Below are 18,185 nucleotides of genomic sequence, written 5' to 3'. Positions count from 1 at the left end.
TTCCCTTACGTTCCTTTTTTGGGGGGGGGGGGAGCTACCACTCCTTCCCGCCAATTTAATTTACGGGCAATATACAAATAATCAAATTATGTAGATTAATAAAAACTGGTAAAGATAGGTTAAAGTCAATAAATAATTGAATATATATACACTTGAAGTGTATTTTTTTTTAAAAATATCCTTGTGTAATTTACGGTGAGAGGGTGACTTAGAGGGAGATACTCACGAATAAATAGAAAAAATAGATGGGTAATCAATGCAGTGATATACAGTAGTAACATAATTAATGGAGGGAAAAAACTAAAAATCAATTAGATGAAACTACAATTTTAAACATCTTTATAGAAAAGATCAAATCTGAGCTACCCAAAAACTATATCTTGCATGTAGCTTGGAGAGGTTACGAGAAGGCAAAACACACAAACACGCGCGCGCGCGCACGAGATTAATTATGGCAGGCTTCGAATTAGCGGAAACAATTGATTTGGCGCCAAGTCATACAGGTTACTTTTATTATCCTGCTGTTTTTCTTTTAATTTGGTTGAAGATCCATTTTAATTAGCGTGTCCAATACAAAGAGGAAAGTACATGGAAAAAATATCGAGAGCACTGACTTAGATGCAGTCAGAGATTAATTTGGTCGAAGACCCGGTTTTTTTTTTTCTTTTGAGATGGAAGAAATTAGTATTTCATAAATTAATAATATAGTCCATCCTAAGAAGATGCCACCCATCTCTCTACCTATTCTCATTTCTGCCGTCATAGGAGTTTATTAAGGTTGGCTACCCAATCCACGGCCATCCATTTTAATCGTGTACGGCTCTGTCAAAGTCCACGCGGAAATGTGCGCATGTGTTTGTCCTTGTATACTGTCCTACTTTTGTTCAAATCTCATGAGATGATGATGAAATCGTAGGAATCAAGAAGACGGACGGGATGATCATTCAACTGTGTAATTAAGTAGCATCCAAGTGAAAGGACTATGGCAAGTTGTAATTAAGGAATAATAGCAATTAATATAGGAAAAGTCGTAGACAAAGAGAGAGAAGAACGTGCTTGCATGGTTTCATGGAAGCTACCTAATCAATGATCCATGATGAAGAACCCGTTAGTAAATCTCAGCTTTTGACTTTGGTTGATCAGCTGCGTTATATTATATGAAGGCCTGGATCTTATTCAAGCCAGAGGCTTTGTCTTTTTTATACGCTCTATAAAATTAAATACTCAGGATTTGTCAACATGAAATTGTATACTCTATGCGGAATTGAAGTGGAAATTGTCAGCTAAGTCAACTTCAATTTCTTTATTGGTTTCCAGTTGGATCGTCACTTGATGCGCTTGCAGCCTAACGTTTGGGGCAAAGCCATAAAGAAAGCACTTACCCATTTCTTTGCTCCGCCTCCCCTCTCACCTTTTTACTATTCTCTTCCTCTTCATTTTTTTCCTAAAATCATTATCATGTTATATTATATTTATTATTGTTATAACTTTTTATTTTATAAACAACACACAAGATTTTGTCATGTTATTAAATTATTCTATTTTTTCCGCCTGGGTAATTTTTTAAATAAAAGAGTATTATCTTCAATATGCACTTTCGACAGGAACCGTGGCATAGAAATTTATCAAATGGGCTCGCAGGCCTCATTCACAGTAGCCCAGCCCAACGTTGGTGTGCAGCCCAATGTAATTTCCGTCAAGCTGGTTTATATGCGCGCGCGCGCTGTGTCTGTGTGGGCTCTGAACATACCGATACATTTTCAAGAACTTATTATTATTATTATTATTTGAGCACCAAAAAAAAAAAAAAGACAGTCCGTTCTTTCTTTGTTTTTTCCCACAGAAGACAGTCTATAACACATTGCTAGCTACTCCCCTCTGATGCTATACATGGGCATAAGATGAAGCATGAATTAAAAGGTTGTTGCCCACTCCAGAGATTCTGAACCGGCGACGGTGACAAAACCGGAATCGGGAGGAGATTTGCAACTTGAGCTCTCCAACAAACTTCTGGAGAGAGTTCATGAATTGATATGGGCACGATAACAGCCTTCACAGGGCTCTTCATCACAGCCCTCATGGCGAATGTTCATTAACCGGTTGGGGCGAGGCCCAGCCATGATAACAATTGCCCGGGCCAGGCCTAGTTGAGGCGAGGCCCCTCGATGGACCTGTTCGGCCCATTTTCATCACATCTGCACTAAGATTATGACCGACTCTCTCTCTCCCCTCCTTTTTTTTTTTTTGGGCGAAGTTTCCTCTCTCCCCTTGATCAGCTTCCATTCCATCCCATGATCAGACGCAGTGAGACGAGATGAAACAGACGGTGGGCTTCTCAAGAGGAAAATGAGATCCCAGCCATATATATGGATGGTCCAGGACAAGGTAGATTAGATGAGGGGGCAAATATTATGGAGGGTTTTAAAAGGAGAGTTGGCTCCTACCTCCTCCGCTAACCGAAAAGCTGGATGGGTGGTTGTCAGTAGTTGGGATTTTGGATAACAACTCACAATTCACAAATGTACCATTACCCGCATCAGCCGCAGCGTGATTGCCGCATCACTCTCTCTAGTTTACAAAACACCTGTTTGGATTAGCAGTAATGGGTATTTATAAGCAAGTTTTATATAAATTAAAATAAAACTCTTCTTACATACTCTTGGTCCTTATATAGGTATTTACTAATTTGATAATAAGGAAGTTTTAAGTTAGTTAATTATAAGAAATGTGACACTTTTTTCTAAAACACCATAATCATCTTTCTGTCTTTCTCTATTGATTGTGGTTGATGGATATCTATAAGTATTTAGATTGATAAATATGAGAAATTATTTTAGGACACCAACGTTGCTCGATATTTATTTTGTATTCATAAGATGTGATTCGTCATTGATGAGAAGTGACGAAGCATGAATGTGAGACACAAATTATGAAAGTGAATATGAATAGTAAAATATTTCTATTATGGATGGACATGACAAGCAGATACACACCCAAATCCAAAGCACATCACGTTTTGCTTTCCCCCTCATTGCCTTTCACTCCCCAAGTTCTGTCACTGAAAAGTTCGCGTCTACATGTTCATTTTTATTATTTCCGTTTTCAGAAAAGCATTTTTGTCGTTAAGAATTTTGGAAAGCAAAGCATGAGAAATAAGCAAGAAAAATTTGAGGAAGATGGAGGACGTGAACTGAAAATTTGACAAGGTAAAAAGGGGGAAGAAGAGAATAAATGAAAATGTGTGGAGGGGCAGAAGCTGATAGGGACATTGATGGGAGAGATCATGGAGTATCATCCCAACATGAGACCCGTGTACTTCCATTTCACACTTGTTATTTATTCTCAGCCCAAGGCCACTGCACCCAAGTTGGATCAATATCCAGTTTTAGCAAAAAATACACATCATTTTTTTTATATTATAAGTCACTTCATGGACATTAATAAATATTTTTTTTAATATCATCATAATTTAAAAAAATTAACTACACCAGAGAATATAATACAATCCAAAACTAAATGGAGCTCTAATTTAAGAGTGTTCTTCTTTCGCCCTTCAATGAAAGAGCTTCGAGGTTTCTGTCGTCATTAAGACTTAATAATTGAGTTCTGAAATCTAAAGTAATATTTAATTTTAGTAGAAGGTTATATATATCTGGTTGACTTGAAATCAAATTATTCACTCTCTGAGTCTCCTCTCAGACATCTGAACTTATCTCTTGCTTATAATTCTGCTGCATACTTTTTCAGACAAAATAAAACCCTCTTGCCTGCTCATTCTCATGTTTTACCTCTGGACTCCAAGTGCTTGGTTTCCTAAATAATCAAAACTTTTTATTGATAAGTATTTATATATGTGATTATATTATTTAAAAAAACGTTTAACGTGGCTTTGGAAATAAAGTCCACGTGAACATCATTTCTATTTCCGCTCAGCAAGCATTGCCATCGCAAATTGAAACAAAATAAAAAGGTACGAAATGAGGAAATCTCCCAACATTTATAATTACGACACATCATAACGTGTTATTTTTATTAAATGTCAAAATGGATAAACTATCCAAACTTTTTACCAAATAATGATATAGAGCGAATATCCAGCACATTAACAATGAAAACAACTCATCAATTAATAAACCCAAGCTTATAAAAAGGCTGGACAAAAGATGGAAATTAATGCGCGCGTGAGAGATTGAAATGGGAACAATCTATAACAATGAACACCGATTTACTTGGAATATTATTAAATTTACGAAGCTGAGTTCCAAAGCTCCTCTGCAGTGTAATGTTTTACTTTAAATTTAAATTTAAATATTAAGAATTCACCAATTTGTGACTGCAGGCTGGGGTGGCATGGCACAGTGAGAAACCGGGAAGTTCCCCATTAATTTGCCTCTTGTCGAGTGGGTCCTCTCTGTATGTTTTTTGCTCTGTAAATGACCGCTCAAAAACAGCCTGACCGCTCAATCAAACAGCCTGTAAAGGTGTTTTGCAGCTCCGCTAAAAAGCTGATCTCCATAGGCTTCCAGTATTAGTAATGGCATTTAGTCATTTGCCCTCTTTACTCGCCATCATATTATACAATATACACATTTTGCTCCTCCGCAAGGTAAATTCTTCCAGAGAAACTCATCTTCCTACCCTGTTACGTCCCAACACTGTACCATATTAGATTCATTAGCTCAATAAAGTTCATGTCTCTGTATTCTTTGTCTGTTATCTGTTCCTTTGGTAATAGATCCGATATTGTTTCAGGTTTCTGTTTGGGAATACGATTTGCAGCATTTTTTGGTTCATTCGACGTGATTTTTGAGGTAGCTTGAGATCGAGATTTCCAGTTATGGCGTCCGCTAACCCGTGTTATGGGTTGATGAAGTCGTGGGAGGTATAATGGCGAAGATGAGGCTTTTGAAGTGGGTACTCTCTGTTTCAGTTGTATTTTTGTTCTTAATTGATGGGTCATCTTCTTCATTCACTCCTCCCGATGATTATTCTATTTCCTGCGGTGCTTCCCAAAACATCACCTTTCAAAGTCGTTCTTTTGTTCCTGATTCACAGCACTCTTCATTAACTCTGAAAACTGGGAATTCTTTGGTGGCCAGTTCCAAATCTGGTGTTCCTTCTCCTATCTACCAGTCAGCTCGGATTTTTACCTCTAAAGCCTCTTACAAATTCAAAATTAAGCAACAGGGTCGGCATTGGGTGCGGCTCTATTTCTGCCCTCTTCCCACTCTGGCCATGACTTGACTTCTGCTTCTCTGTCAGTGGTCGCAGATGATTTTGTTCTTTTGAACAACTTCACCTTTAGGAAGTACAGTGATGCTCATATGTTCAAGGAGTATGCAATCAATGTTACTTCTGATACCTTGACTCTCACCTTCATCCCTTCAAATGGTTCAGAAGCTTTTGTCAATGCAATTGAAGTTGTGTCCATTCCGACTGATCTGTTTGCTGATCAGGCATTCGGTCTACACCCTCCGTCCCCAGTCAGTGGCCTTTCTGAACTGGCTTTTGAAACTGTTTATCGATTAAACATTGGGGGCCCTTTGGTCACCGCTCAAAATGACACACTGGGTAGAACTTGGGTTAATGACCTGAACTACCTCCATGTGAATAGCTCTGTCCTCAATGTTTCAGTTAACCCTTCGAGCATCAAGTATCCACAAGCACAAGGTGTTACTCCTGAGACAGCACCAAATTGGGTTTATGCCACTGCTGATGTAATGGGTGATGCAAATGTTCCAAATACAAATTTCAACATCACTTGGGTTTTCTCTGTGGATCCAAGCTTCTCCTATTTTGTACGAGTACATTTCTGTGATATTATGAGCAAGTCTCTCAACAGTTTGGTGTTCAATCTATACATAAATTCTGACCTAGCTTCTGGAAGTGTCGACCTTTCAACCTTAACTGGTAACTTGAATGTGCCTTACTATAGGGACTTCGTTTCTGGTGCCTCAGCAGATTCAAACACTTTAACTGTGAGTGTTGGTCCAGATAATATGGCAGACACTAGGAATGCCACCATGAATGGTTTGGAGATAATGAAAATTAGCAACAAGTTGAAGAGCTTCGACAAGAATGCTTCAGTTGAGAGTCTCCTTCCGAGTTCGCCTTCAAAGATCGGCAAGATAGGAATTATAGTAGGTTCTGTCATTGGGGCTGTAGCAGCATTAGCATTGCTTGGATTGTGTTATTGCTGCTTCGTAGGGCGCAAGGCTAAGCCTGCTCAACAAGGGCATTCATGGCTGCCTTTACCTCTGTATGGAAACTCTCAGACCATGACAAAAGTGTCAACAACTTCTCAGAAGAGCGGAACTGCAAGCTGCATTTCTTTAGCTTCCTCAAATCTTGGACGATTCTTCAGCTTCCAAGAAATCCTGGATGCAACCAATAAATTTGATGAAAAGTTGCTTCTTGGTGTTGGGGGTTTGGGAGGGTTTATAAGGGAACACTGGAAGATGGGACAAATGTAGCTGTGAAAAGGGGCAATCCCAGATCTGAACAAGGTCTTGCAGAATTCAGAACGGAAATTGAAATGTTATCCAAGCTTCGCCATCGGCATCTTGTGTCTCTCATCGGCTACTGTGATGAGAGGTCAGAAATGATCCTTGTCTATGAATATATGGCTAATGGGCCCCTAAGGAGCCATTTATATGGAACAGACCTGCCACCTCTATCATGGAAGCAGAGGCTTGAAATTTGCATTGGTGCAGCAAGAGGCCTTCATTATCTCCACACAGGAGCAGCTCAAAGCATAATCCACCGAGATGTGAAGACAACAAACATACTCTTAGATGAGAACTTTGTTGCTAAAGTTGCTGACTTTGGCCTTTCAAAAACGGGTCCTGCACTTGATCAGACCCATGTAAGCACTGCAGTTAAAGGAAGTTTTGGCTATCTTGACCCTGAATACTTTAGGAGGCAACAACTTACGGATAAATCAGATGTGTATTCATTTGGGGTGGTTCTAATGGAGGTGTTATGCACAAGACCTGCTCTAAACCCTGTGCTTCCAAGGGAGCAGGTTAATATAGCCGAATGGGCAATGACTTGGCAGAAAAAGGGAATGCTTGACCAAATCATGGATCAGAATCTTGTGGGGAAGGTGAATCCTGCTTCTCTGAAGAAGTTTGGGGAGACAGCCGAGAAGTGCTTGGCTGAGCATGGCGTGGATAGGCCATCCATGGGAGATGTGTTGTGGAATCTCGAGTATGCTCTACAACTTCAAGAGACCTCATCAGCACTCATGGAACCTGAAGACAACAGCACAAATCACATAACTGGAATTCAGTTGACTTCACTCGAGCCTTTGGATAATAGTGTGAGTAGGATTGAAGGGGGCATCTCTGGAAAAGATGATGATATAGAAGATGGAGCCACAAGTACCGTGTTCTCACAAATTGTAAATCCTCGTGGAAGGTGATTTGTTCTGGTGCATGAGAGATTTGTAAGTACATTTGGTGTATATATACACCAATCCAATGGGAAGGTGGACATTTGGTGGGAGTTATATCTTACAAGTATGTGACCTTTGATTATAGGCTTGGGGTAGTTCATACAGGTTTACCTTAGAATTTTTTCCAGTGCGTCCAACCATGGAGCACAGTGGTCATTCAGGCCGCCTTAGTCTGTTTCTGTCATCTTGTCTTCACCTTATTCCGTTAATATAGTTGAATGCTGAGAACAAATTAGCCCTTAGATATGAAATGTAAGGTATCACTCTGATTCTGTTGTTGATTTATATAAATTAATATCAGGCTTCAGTTTCATATATGGGCCTTACTAGTTTTGATTCAAAAAAGTAATACAGAAAGTATCTTACTGCTTCTGATGTTTGTCACAAGCTAAGTTGCTTCATATCGCCCTTATGTTTAACCATGTTCACCATTTTCAAGTCGAGTAGTTCCGTTGTCTTTGTTGTAAGCAGCAGATTTTAAGGTATCTGTGAGGCAGATGAGTTCTTTAGTGTCTGTAAATTAAAGAGCGACATCTGTGTGATTTTCTCCTTAATGGGTGGATACTGATCGGATTTAGGTCATGTCAAGTGCTACAAAATCACAGAAACCACTTTACTTCAAAAGTAGTTTGTCATATAAAATGCAGCGAAATCGCAAAAACCCTCTTTTTCCCCCTCAAAAGTAATGTTCGGCATCTTACCCTAACATGCACATGCTCGTTGGGCCTTGACAAGAGACGTTGAATTGAAAGATATTCTCTTCAACTTTCTCGTGGTTCATGTTAGTCCTTTCTCTCTTTGGGCCACAGCAAATGAGAAGCTGTCGCAAGTGGCAATCAGTGACAGTATTTTGTGGGGCCACCAACCAGAAAAACTGTGTGTGTTTTTTTTGGGCTTCCAAAAGCTTCCAGAAACCAGTTTTTGCAACTTCCCTGTGTTTTTCATTGTTTTCCTTTATTCATGTGGACAGCCCTTCATTGCAGAATGGAAGGTATGGACCACGGCCTGTTTATAAATGATATTCATTAATCTGTACAGTTGTTTTTGTTTTGGCCGAACATTTAGGTTGTGTAGTTTTTTCAAACACACGTGTTCTTTTATTGAAAATAATTTTATTTAACACATTGTCAAGTATTAAATGTTAATACCTCTTTTTCAAACATATTTAATTCATCATGTTATGACGGACAAATTCTTTTTACTGAACTTAATCTTGTTGGTTTGAGTAGTTGTTATCTACTAGTAAGCAGAAATAAACTTTATTCACTTTTTTAAAATAAGGGATAATTAAAAAAAAAAAAACTAAGTTGATAGCTGTTTCCAGTTTCACGCGTTTCTTGACCAAGCAATAGATAAATGGAGAATTATGAGCTCGGAACACTCCTTGGTCAACCCTATACTAACTTCAAATAAGATGAAAATTTTAATTTTGATGTTACCAAGTATAGGCCTGCCCTACAACCATGGGCATACCTGTCAGTCTGTCACTAAATCTTGCTCAGCATTACCCTTTCTCTCTCGTATGGTCACTTGCAACAACTGGCACTAACCCGCAACCACGGCCTTTTTCTTCCAACTGGACTGTGTGATATTATTATTTTTTTGGCCAGATGTGATGTCATTAAATAATTATATTGATGCGTAAAATAACTTCAATTTTATAATTTTATTTTGTTACATTTGTTCAAAATTTTCTTAAATTTTTTGAGTTATGAAAAGATAATTCTTCAATTATTTTAAGTATGACGAGCAGGTCTCAGTTTTTTTTTTTGGAAAGAAAAACAGGGAATCCTAAATTTAAATAATTTTTTCTTAATGTATGTTTCATTTATTCTTGCAAAAATGTGATTCATTAATATAATGATGATGGATCTCCTTCCACTTAGAATTGTATGGAGGTAACCCTTTATTTTTTAGGGCCAACTAACCTTCTAGTTTTAGATCATGCACGTATAAATTTCGGATCTTTATTCAGTGAGTACCATGTACTCGTCATTGTAATGTATGGATAATTTAGGTTTAAAATTTTTAATATATAATTTTTTTAATAATAAATTTAACTTTTAAAGATATATTAGTTATGATATTATATTTATTCTAAATTCTGTATCTATTAAAACAAAAATTTGATTAAAATATATAAAAAAAATTAAATTAAATATAAATCATCTAAAATTGATGTGGATGGTCCAAATTATGATAAGCACTCCATGCTCATCACTATAATGAGCATGGAATGTGCTCCCGTAAATTTCTTGAAATATTATGTTAAACAGTGAACTCAGACCAATAATAAAGCAGAAATAATGAACTAGTCAAATAAAATTAAACAAAATTTACTGTGAAGTACACAAAGTTAAAAACCATAGCCGACATTCGAGAGATAAAATTAACCGTTTTTGCGCCCAATAAAGTGTTCATTGTGTCGACATAGGTAGGACTTTTGGAAAGAGCAAGAGTCAGATCTTTCATGCAGGAGCATCAATTGGCCATAGCTTCTGTTGCTCTCTCTTTAATCATAATATCCCAACCAATTCTGTAAAACCCTAGAAAACAAAGCCATGGCGAAAGAATTGAAGACCCCAAATAGAAGTAGCGGGCTTTGGGTTGGAAATCCCATGGCAACATCTGTCCAAGGATTTATCAGTCATCGTTCCGGGAGGCCATCCCAGATATATATGGTGAAAGAAGTGCAAGCGATTGAAGGAGATGGAGGCCCCGCCACAATCCTCTATATTAGTCATCTGATTAGCTTTAAGTATAGTTAGTTGGATACAACTCCTATGTATTGTAGCACTCATCAACTTGAACAATAAGACTGAGTTTTGGAGCATATAATATTCTTAATCTGAACTGTGGGTTGTGGCATCCTCCTCTTCACTCTTATCCAATCCTCTCAATGAATTTGTTAGTTTCTCATCTTTAATTACTTAATAATGATTTTCTTGTACTCTGTTGTTGACTGTGCCGGTGCATTGTCAGCAGTAAGTTACCAGAAGGAGAAAGTTTCAGAGCTTGATTCCGCTGCAGATAAGATAGGGTTCGGGTTGGATGAAGGTGGGTGACGGACTTATGGTTCGTCTCACTAAAAGACCAGCTTTCAGCTATTAGCAAAAGCAGAGAATCAAACTGTGGTCAATGGGAATTCAAAGATATGTTATGAATGTTGGCAATAAAGAGATGTCCGAGAGGGCATGAAGATCAAGCACGACTCGCTGGCTTTAAGCTTCATCAGGGGCCAAGATCAATATCTGTTAAATGGGTGGCTCCCTCCCGGTCTAATTCACAATTGAAGGATCACTCACCTAGCTCTCATCAGTAAAAATTCTTCTCCTGCATAACTATATACTCTAATATTTTATATATCATGTTTTAATTAAATGATTGCATTAAATCGAAGTGATTACTAGCAATTTTAGAATGGAAAGTGAGCTTTAATATTTTATAATATAGTGACTTTTTTCGTTTGAAATGAAACAAACAGGTGAAGAAAATATAAAAGTGATAAAGTTTATTCCAATAATAAGCGTTCTAGTACACTTCTTTTCATCGATACTCAATCATATAAAACATATTTATGTCCCGAAAACATAAAAGACGCATGACACATCATATACGAGAAGTTACATTAACCTTGTGAAATAAACAACCAACAAAGAAGCAGCTTCTGCCCATTATTCGAGGGATGGTAGCATGTAGAAATAATCATTTCTTGCAGACAATTCCGAGACCATGGGAGAACTTGGTGCAGTCAAGAGTCGCAGAATCTGCCCCTGCGTCCTCAGACTTCTTCTCAGTTGCTGAATTTTCCTTCGAGTATAGGCACGACTCACAGTTTGCAGAAAGCAAGGAAGCAGTTCTATACTTATCTTCGCCGCCAACCACAGGCATAGCCACTCCCGGCTTCGCCGGGTTCTCAAAATCCGGCCTATACGTCTTTCCCAGCACACCATCGACATTAGAAGACAATTTGGTGAACCTGAACTGAACTTCCAAGTGGGCAAAACAGTCATCTGAAGGCAACTGGTAGTTGTGTATCCTGTCGTCCTCCTTCGTCACCGGCACCACGTTCACCATAATTTCAGCCACGTCCTGGATTGTCACCATCACGCTGTTCTTATTAGCCACTCTCTCCACCTTGATGTCTTGTTTCGGAGAGTTCCATTTGGAGAGCGAGCCTTCTGGCAGGACCACATCATTGCCATTGTAGGTGAATCTGAGGTGGTCGACTTCGTCGTTCCACTGTGACGTCTTGCTGGCTTCGAGAGAGAAAGTCTGAGACTTGGAGAGGATGCCGAGGGCTTGGATCCAAGTGTAGTCTCTGCTTCGGCCGGCAGGTCTGTGTCCGATGAAGCGGGCGTTGATCTGGAGGTCGGAGTCGGAGACCAGGGCGAAGTGTTGGCTGCTCTTTCCGTGGAAGTAGAACACTCTGCCGTCGCCGCCGATGAATCGAGGATCGTAGCATCCGGATCCTGGTGCATTGCAGTTGGGTTTCCGTTCTAAAGCATCAAAACATGAAATCGATTAAGTTAACAATCTAGTGACGAGTGTTCGATCATGATAAAATCTTAAAAGCAAGCTTGCGCAATGAAAGAAAGCTTACTTCTGCAGACAGCCTTGCAAACAGGTTGGTCACAGTCAATGAAGCAAACCTTAGCCTGAGGATCATTCGATTCACTGCTTGGGCATTCAGATGGGCATCTGATGTACTTTCCAGAGCATCTGGTTGTGTGAGCACAGTAGAGTGCATAATAGGCCTGGGCTTGGATCAAACCCGAGACAAACACCAGAAGGACAATCAAGATGGAACTGCCTTTAGCGATCTCCATATTGTGTTCTCTGTTAACAGACTATATATGGATGAAACAGGTGATGATGCAACAACCGAATGGCGCCCTGCATTATATAGAGGACTCATCATGTGGGTTGCCTCTGAATTGTGAAGGAGGCTTTAGCAGACTTGCAATGTAATTCAGAGTTCGCTCAAACTCAAAGTATGAACATGGCCGGGTTTCGCCCGTTGAATGAAGAAATAAATAGGATCGATACATTGCATGCAGTTTATTGTTATAGAAGAGCGCATGCATGAAGGTGATGTTAGATGGAGTGAAGAAGTATTGGGCTATCGGCAGGATTTGCGGCAGATACAGCTTCCCAAATGAGTTATCAGTTGGGACAGCACGCTTATGGGGAAGGCAAGCAGCATAGTTGATAGCTGGTGATACCTAGCTTACTATGAAAACAACAATAATAGTTAGTGTGTCCCTTGTTTAATGTAAATTAAGATTATAAATGATAATGATTTCATGAATAAAATATGGGAGGCGTGTAGAAGGAAGAAAAGGGAAAAATAACATGGGTCAGGAAGGGACTGCTGGCAGTTGGACTCATGAAACTGGCAAAAATATATACGGTGATAATTATATATATTTATTATTGTTATTCAGTTTTTTGTTCTTTTTTTAATTATACTCTCAAAGATGGAGACGTAAAGTGTTTTTTTTTTGCCAAACCGATTATTTTTGTTCATAAGTTCATTTCCAATTAAATTGAGTTTGATTTATTTGTTTTACTCTATTTAATTTGTTCATGCAATTCGATTTTTTTTGTTGTCTCTAAAAAATTCGTTTGATCAGTTCCGTTCGTTCTTGAAATTGCTGATCCAAAACCGACCAAATTATAGTGTTACAGTTACGGGGACGTAGCGTTAAAATACCTTTTCTGATACAAGCACTAAAATGCTCTTTTGAACATGATTATGTTTTGGTGGGTTGCGGTAATGTTTACTCTTGTTTTGCGTCTTCTTCCATTTGCATAATTTTTTTTTAAGTAAAACAAAGTTTAGATGAGTTGGGTCTGAAGAAATTATCAGAGTTAGGGCATAACTTTATGGGTTATAAGCTAACTTTTTACCAATTTAATGAATTTTGTTTTTATATATGTATGTGTCGGTATGTATGTGCAAATGCACGTATGACAAATTAAAATGGGCCATTCTCATGTTTGAACTCATCTTAATGTATGTGGCTCATAATGTCCATCATACTTACATTGTAAATCCCTTTGTCAGTTTTGATTTTAGAGAAAAATGTAGTGGACGATATGTGCAATACAAAAGAAGTCCAAATAATTCACCAAAAAAAAAAAAAAAAAAAAAGAAGTCCAAATAACCCATTTAGAGCCCAATATAAACTAATTAACCGAACAAAACCATTATACTTTTGTTTGATCCCACTTAGGTTTGGAAGGAAAATGAACGTACCCAGAATCCAATTATGCACGTAGACAATCCATGCGGCACACAGTCACTATACGAATTTTGTAATTTTTTTTCTGTTACCCAGCAAAAACACTTATTTTCATTCTGTACTCATCACAACAAATCGAGTGCTTATTAATTATCAATATGATAAAATCTGGACCATTTGAAATTTGATATAAATTTTTCACAATTTAAAACTTTAATTTGTAACTTTGGGCTACTTATAAGATTATATTTATTTTAAATGTAAAATAAAAAACAATTTTAGGCATAAAAAAATTAAATTGGGATCCTCTAAAATTATTGTGGGATGAGTATTTCATACTTATCTGTTCTATAAAGAAAGAATGTGCTCCTCACACCCCAGGGGAAGGGAGATAAAGTCCTCTGGGAAAGAAGTAAGTAATCTCTGGAATAATGCAGAACCTGGAAGTTGGAAGTAAACTTCTTCACTGGGGAGGTTTTTTTTTCTGGCCAAAGCCGGCACCTCCTTTTCTTCCTAAAATATATCATATTTTACAACCTGTGGTTTTTATTTATTCATTTCCCAAGCTCAATTTGCTTGAATGGGCTTGAACTTAACATAATCTACTCAGGGCAGACCAAATAAAACCCAAGAGGTTGTTATCAAAAAAAAAAAAAAACCCAAGAGGTTTGATTAAACGGTTCAGTTCAATTCGATCCACGTAATAACGTGTTGTTGGATCGATCAAGTTTGAGCAATGGGCAAGAAACTGAACTGACATATGCTCACTTCTAGATTGGGCGACATTAACTATTATCTTCGGTTCTTCATATAAAAATTAAATATTATCTTAAATATAATATTTTAATTTATTTTGTATGCTAAATTTGTAATTTTCTTTTAAAATATCCTTATTAACTTTAAAGGTTTCCTAACAAAAAGTAGTTTAAATGCACATAATTAGATATGATAATTTAAAAAAGTCAACATGTATTTGTTATAAACAATTAATTAAATTAATTTTTAAATATTTTTAAATTAGTTATCTAACTCTTATATTAATAATCCATATAAATTAGTTAACTTTGTTTCATAGGATGAGAGATAATATATATTTAAATTTAAGCTCCGTTCAAGAGGTAGATCTTATAAAACATGCCCTTGATTTTAATTTTAAATTGGCTATCAAATAAACATTACTTTAGTTTTTTTTCCCCCATATCTTATTCGAAACAATTCACAGAGAAGCAGAAGTCCATATGATAAAACACATGAGAATAGTTTATTTAGACAAATTTAATTCATACTTATACATTGAAAGTATGACTCTAACATAACAAATCAAATTGGACAGTCACATTAACGCAGGGCGAACAGTAAAGAAGCAGCAACGTAACCATTGAATATTATTTTGTAACAAAGAGATCGCGTTAATATTATTTGGCGTTTACCCAGCTTCGGACTTTATTGTTTTCTCATGGCATTATTCATTTCTTGCAGACAATTCCAAGACCATAGGAGAACTTGGTGCAGTCAAGAGTTGCATGTTCTGCCACCGAACTCTCAGCTTTCTTCTCCGTCCATGAGTTTTCCTGCGAGAAAAGGCATGACCCACAGCTTGCAGAAAGCAAGGATGCAGTTCTATACTTATCTTCGCCGCCAACCACTGGCATGGCCACTCCAGGCTTTGCCGGGTTCTCAAAATCCGGCCTATAAGTCCTTCCAAGCACACCCTCAACATCAGAAGACAGCTTCGTGAACCTGAACTGAACTTCCAAGTGGGCAAAGCAGTCATCTGAAGGCAGTTGGTAGTTGTGAATCCTGTCGTCTTCCTTTGTCACCGGCACCACGTTCACCAGAATTTCAGCCACGTCCTTTATGGTGACCATCACGCTGTTCTTATTCGCCACTCTCTCCACCTTGATGTCTTGTTCTGGAGAGTTCCACTTGGAGAGCGAGCCTTCTGGCAGGACAACATCGTTGCCATTGTGGCTGAACCTGAGAAGGTCGACGTCGTCGTTCCATTGTGCGGTCTTGCTGGCTTCGAGAGAGAAAGTCTGAGACTTGGAGATGATGCCGAGGGCTTGGATCCAAGTGTAGTCTCGGCTTCGGCCGGCAGGTCTGTGTCCGATGAAGCGGGCGTTGATCTGGAGGTCGGAGTCGGAGACCAGGGCGAAGTGTTGGTTGCTCTTCCCATGGAAGTAGAACACTCTGCCGTCCCCGCCTATGAATCGAGGATCGTAGCATCCAGATCCTGGTGCGTTGCAGTTGGGTTTCCGTTCTAAAACATCAAAACATGAAATCAATTAAGCTAACAATCTAGTGACGAGTGTTCGATCATGATAAAATCTTAAAAGCAAGCTTGCGCAATGAAAGAAAGCTTACTTCTGCAGACAGCCTTGCAAACAGGTTTGTCACAGTCAACGAAGCAAACCTTAGCCTTAGGATCATTTGATTCACTGCTTGGGCATTCAGAAGGGCATCGGATGTACTTTCCGGAGCATCTGGTTGTGTGACCACAGTAAAGTGCATAATAGGCCTGGGCTTGGATCAAACTTGAGACCAACACCAGACTGATAATCAAGATGGAACTGCCTTTAGCTATCTCCATATCGCGTTCTCTGTCAATAGAGTCCGAGGAAACAGCTGATGATGCAACGACCCAAACTTAGACTGCATTATATAGACGTGTCACGCAGTGGGTCGCTTCAGAATTATGAAGGGGCCTTTTGCAAACTTGTGATGTAATCTAGTGTCGGCTCAAACTCGAAGTATGAACATGGGTTTCCCGCATTGAATGAAGAAATAAATATGGTTCATACAGTTTCTTGTTACAGAAGGGTACATGAAGGTGGTTTCTGATATTTGGATTGAAGTGCGAAAGTTTTGGCAGCATATCTGGGAGAAACACAGCAAATAAATTAGTTCTAAGGTGGATACAAGGACGCTTATGGGGATGGCAAAGCGGGAAGCACCCAAAGCCGACGATGCCTTAGGAAGAAAACAACAATAATAGAATTTGTTTAATGTAGAAAGGGAAGCGCGCGCGCACACAAACTGAAGGAATAGAATATGGGAGGCGTATAGAGGGAAAAAGAACATGGGGCTGAGTGAACGTTGAGAATTGAAGTCACAAGACATGGGTGGCAATGGCACACGAAGCCCCCTGGACGCACGGAGTCAAATTTCTTGCTTTGCGTTGTGAGAATCCATGTACATTATTAGCCTTCCCTGTTGTACCAGTTCGGTTCGAAATTTCATGAAGCATAATATAAATATACCTATATTTGTGTGTAAATTAAAGTCATAGCCAGTCTTTCATTCACCTGTTTTTCCCCCCTTAATTTTATGCCTTCCTATTAAATATATTGAATCCCGTACGTGTTTCATTATTTTTTTTTTCAAAAACAATATATTGATTATATTTGCCCTGCATGACTATGGCTGCATGTAAATGCTAAGCCGCATCTTGCACAAAAATTTAAATGACGTATTTTTGGAAAAATTCTGATTCTAAATACGTGAAATCCATGGAATAACCACACCCAATGAATTGGGGCATATGGATCAAGCAATTTTTTTTCAAATTTTTTCTTTCAACAAACAAGTTATTTTTTTGTTAGCACACAAATATTTTTTATTAAAAATAATTCTATTCGAAATACTAAATATAAATATTCTTCAATGAAAATTCAAAAGTTGATTAGGTTGGTCACACTGCAAGAGGTTTGTAATTTTGGGCTTTTTGCTAGACTTTTTAATCCTGTGGAGTGTGGACACAAATCGTTATTGCCTCTGGATGTTTCCATTCAACAAAAGAATGTTTATTGGCTAAAGTGTTTAATCTGTAGCAATTCCGCTGGTCAAAAAAAAAACTGTAGCAATTCCTAGATAATCGTACAGGCCCACGAAACCGGCCCATTGTTTTGGCCCGTTTCATCTAATTGGGTCCTCACTTTTTCTTCACAAAAACAAAAAGCTGCGTGGGAGACCACGGGAAAGGTCCATGCTTCAAAAGACGAATTGCACGTTTGCGATGTCGTTTCCTCTCTTTCCCCAATAAACCACGTTGTGGTAGAAGTAGTTTGGGTCAGAACATGGTTTTGGGAGAGGCAAAACGCATGCCAGTACCCCAACCAAGTCGTAGTGCTCAATCTTCAGTGTTTATCATGTTCTTGTCATCTGCCTTATAGTTACATGTGATATATAAAGTTGCCTATGAAAAATGCTCGGAATTTATCCAAGCATAACAGATATCGCTGTTACTGAGACAACTTATAATTAACAAAATATTGATTTATTAATTATTATTATTATTAGTATTTATGGAGAAAATCTTTAAGGCAGATGATTGAATCCTTAAATGAAATTTTTCATGGAAAGCAGCTTCAGCCTATTATCATCGCTCTATCATTTCTTCTCCCAATCACATATCATTACCTACCTGCCAATAAAATAATTAAAACAAACCTGTCATTCAGTCCCAAAAAAAAAAAAAAACC

General features: G+C 38.2%; 2 protein-coding genes and 1 pseudogene across 2 annotated transcripts; 1 reads left to right on the top strand and 2 right to left on the bottom strand.

Annotated features, from left to right (window-relative positions):
- Nucleotides 1-4,893: 4,893 nt before the first annotated feature.
- Nucleotides 4,894-7,771, top strand: LOC114736254 (receptor-like protein kinase THESEUS 1; annotated as a pseudogene).
- A 3,390-nt stretch (nucleotides 7,772-11,161) lies between these two features.
- Nucleotides 11,162-12,285, bottom strand: LOC114736253 (uncharacterized). Its single transcript, XM_028924038.1, has 2 exons — nucleotides 12,060-12,285; nucleotides 11,162-11,955 (listed from the first exon to the last, which is right to left on the bottom strand). The coding sequence occupies exons 1-2, from the start codon at nucleotides 12,283-12,285 to the stop codon at nucleotides 11,162-11,164; spliced, it is 1,020 nt and encodes a 339-aa protein (XP_028779871.1).
- Nucleotides 12,286-15,170: 2,885 nt separating this feature from the next.
- On the bottom strand, nucleotides 15,171-16,294 carry LOC114736249 (uncharacterized). Its single transcript, XM_028924035.1, has 2 exons — nucleotides 16,069-16,294; nucleotides 15,171-15,964 (listed from the first exon to the last, which is right to left on the bottom strand). Exons 1-2 carry the CDS (start codon nucleotides 16,292-16,294, stop codon nucleotides 15,171-15,173), a joined length of 1,020 nt encoding a protein of 339 aa, XP_028779868.1.
- Nucleotides 16,295-18,185: the final 1,891 nt, after the last annotated feature.

This window comes from Neltuma alba, unplaced genomic scaffold, assembly GCF_004799145.2.
Source record: "Neltuma alba isolate B1F8T4 unplaced genomic scaffold, ASM479914v2 tig00013323_pilon, whole genome shotgun sequence".
Taxonomy (NCBI): Eukaryota; Viridiplantae; Streptophyta; class Magnoliopsida; order Fabales; family Fabaceae; genus Neltuma; species Neltuma alba.
Note: the sequence above shows the minus strand (reverse complement) of the source record. Positions and strands in the feature narration are given on the sequence as shown.

Bases quoted from the DNA above. Each gene is read 5' to 3' on its own strand.
- LOC114736253 (XM_028924038.1), bottom strand. From the start codon at position 12,285: ATGGAGATCGCTAAAGGCAGTTCCATCTTGATTGTCCTTCTGGTGTTT. The intron at 11,956-12,059 runs GTAAGCTTTCTT...TTGATGCTTTAG, and splicing joins TTGCAAGGCTGTCTGCAGAA to AACGGAAACCCAACTGCAAT.
- LOC114736249 (XM_028924035.1), bottom strand. From the start codon at position 16,294: ATGGAGATAGCTAAAGGCAGTTCCATCTTGATTATCAGTCTGGTGTTG. The intron at 15,965-16,068 runs GTAAGCTTTCTT...TTGATGTTTTAG, and splicing joins TTGCAAGGCTGTCTGCAGAA to AACGGAAACCCAACTGCAAC.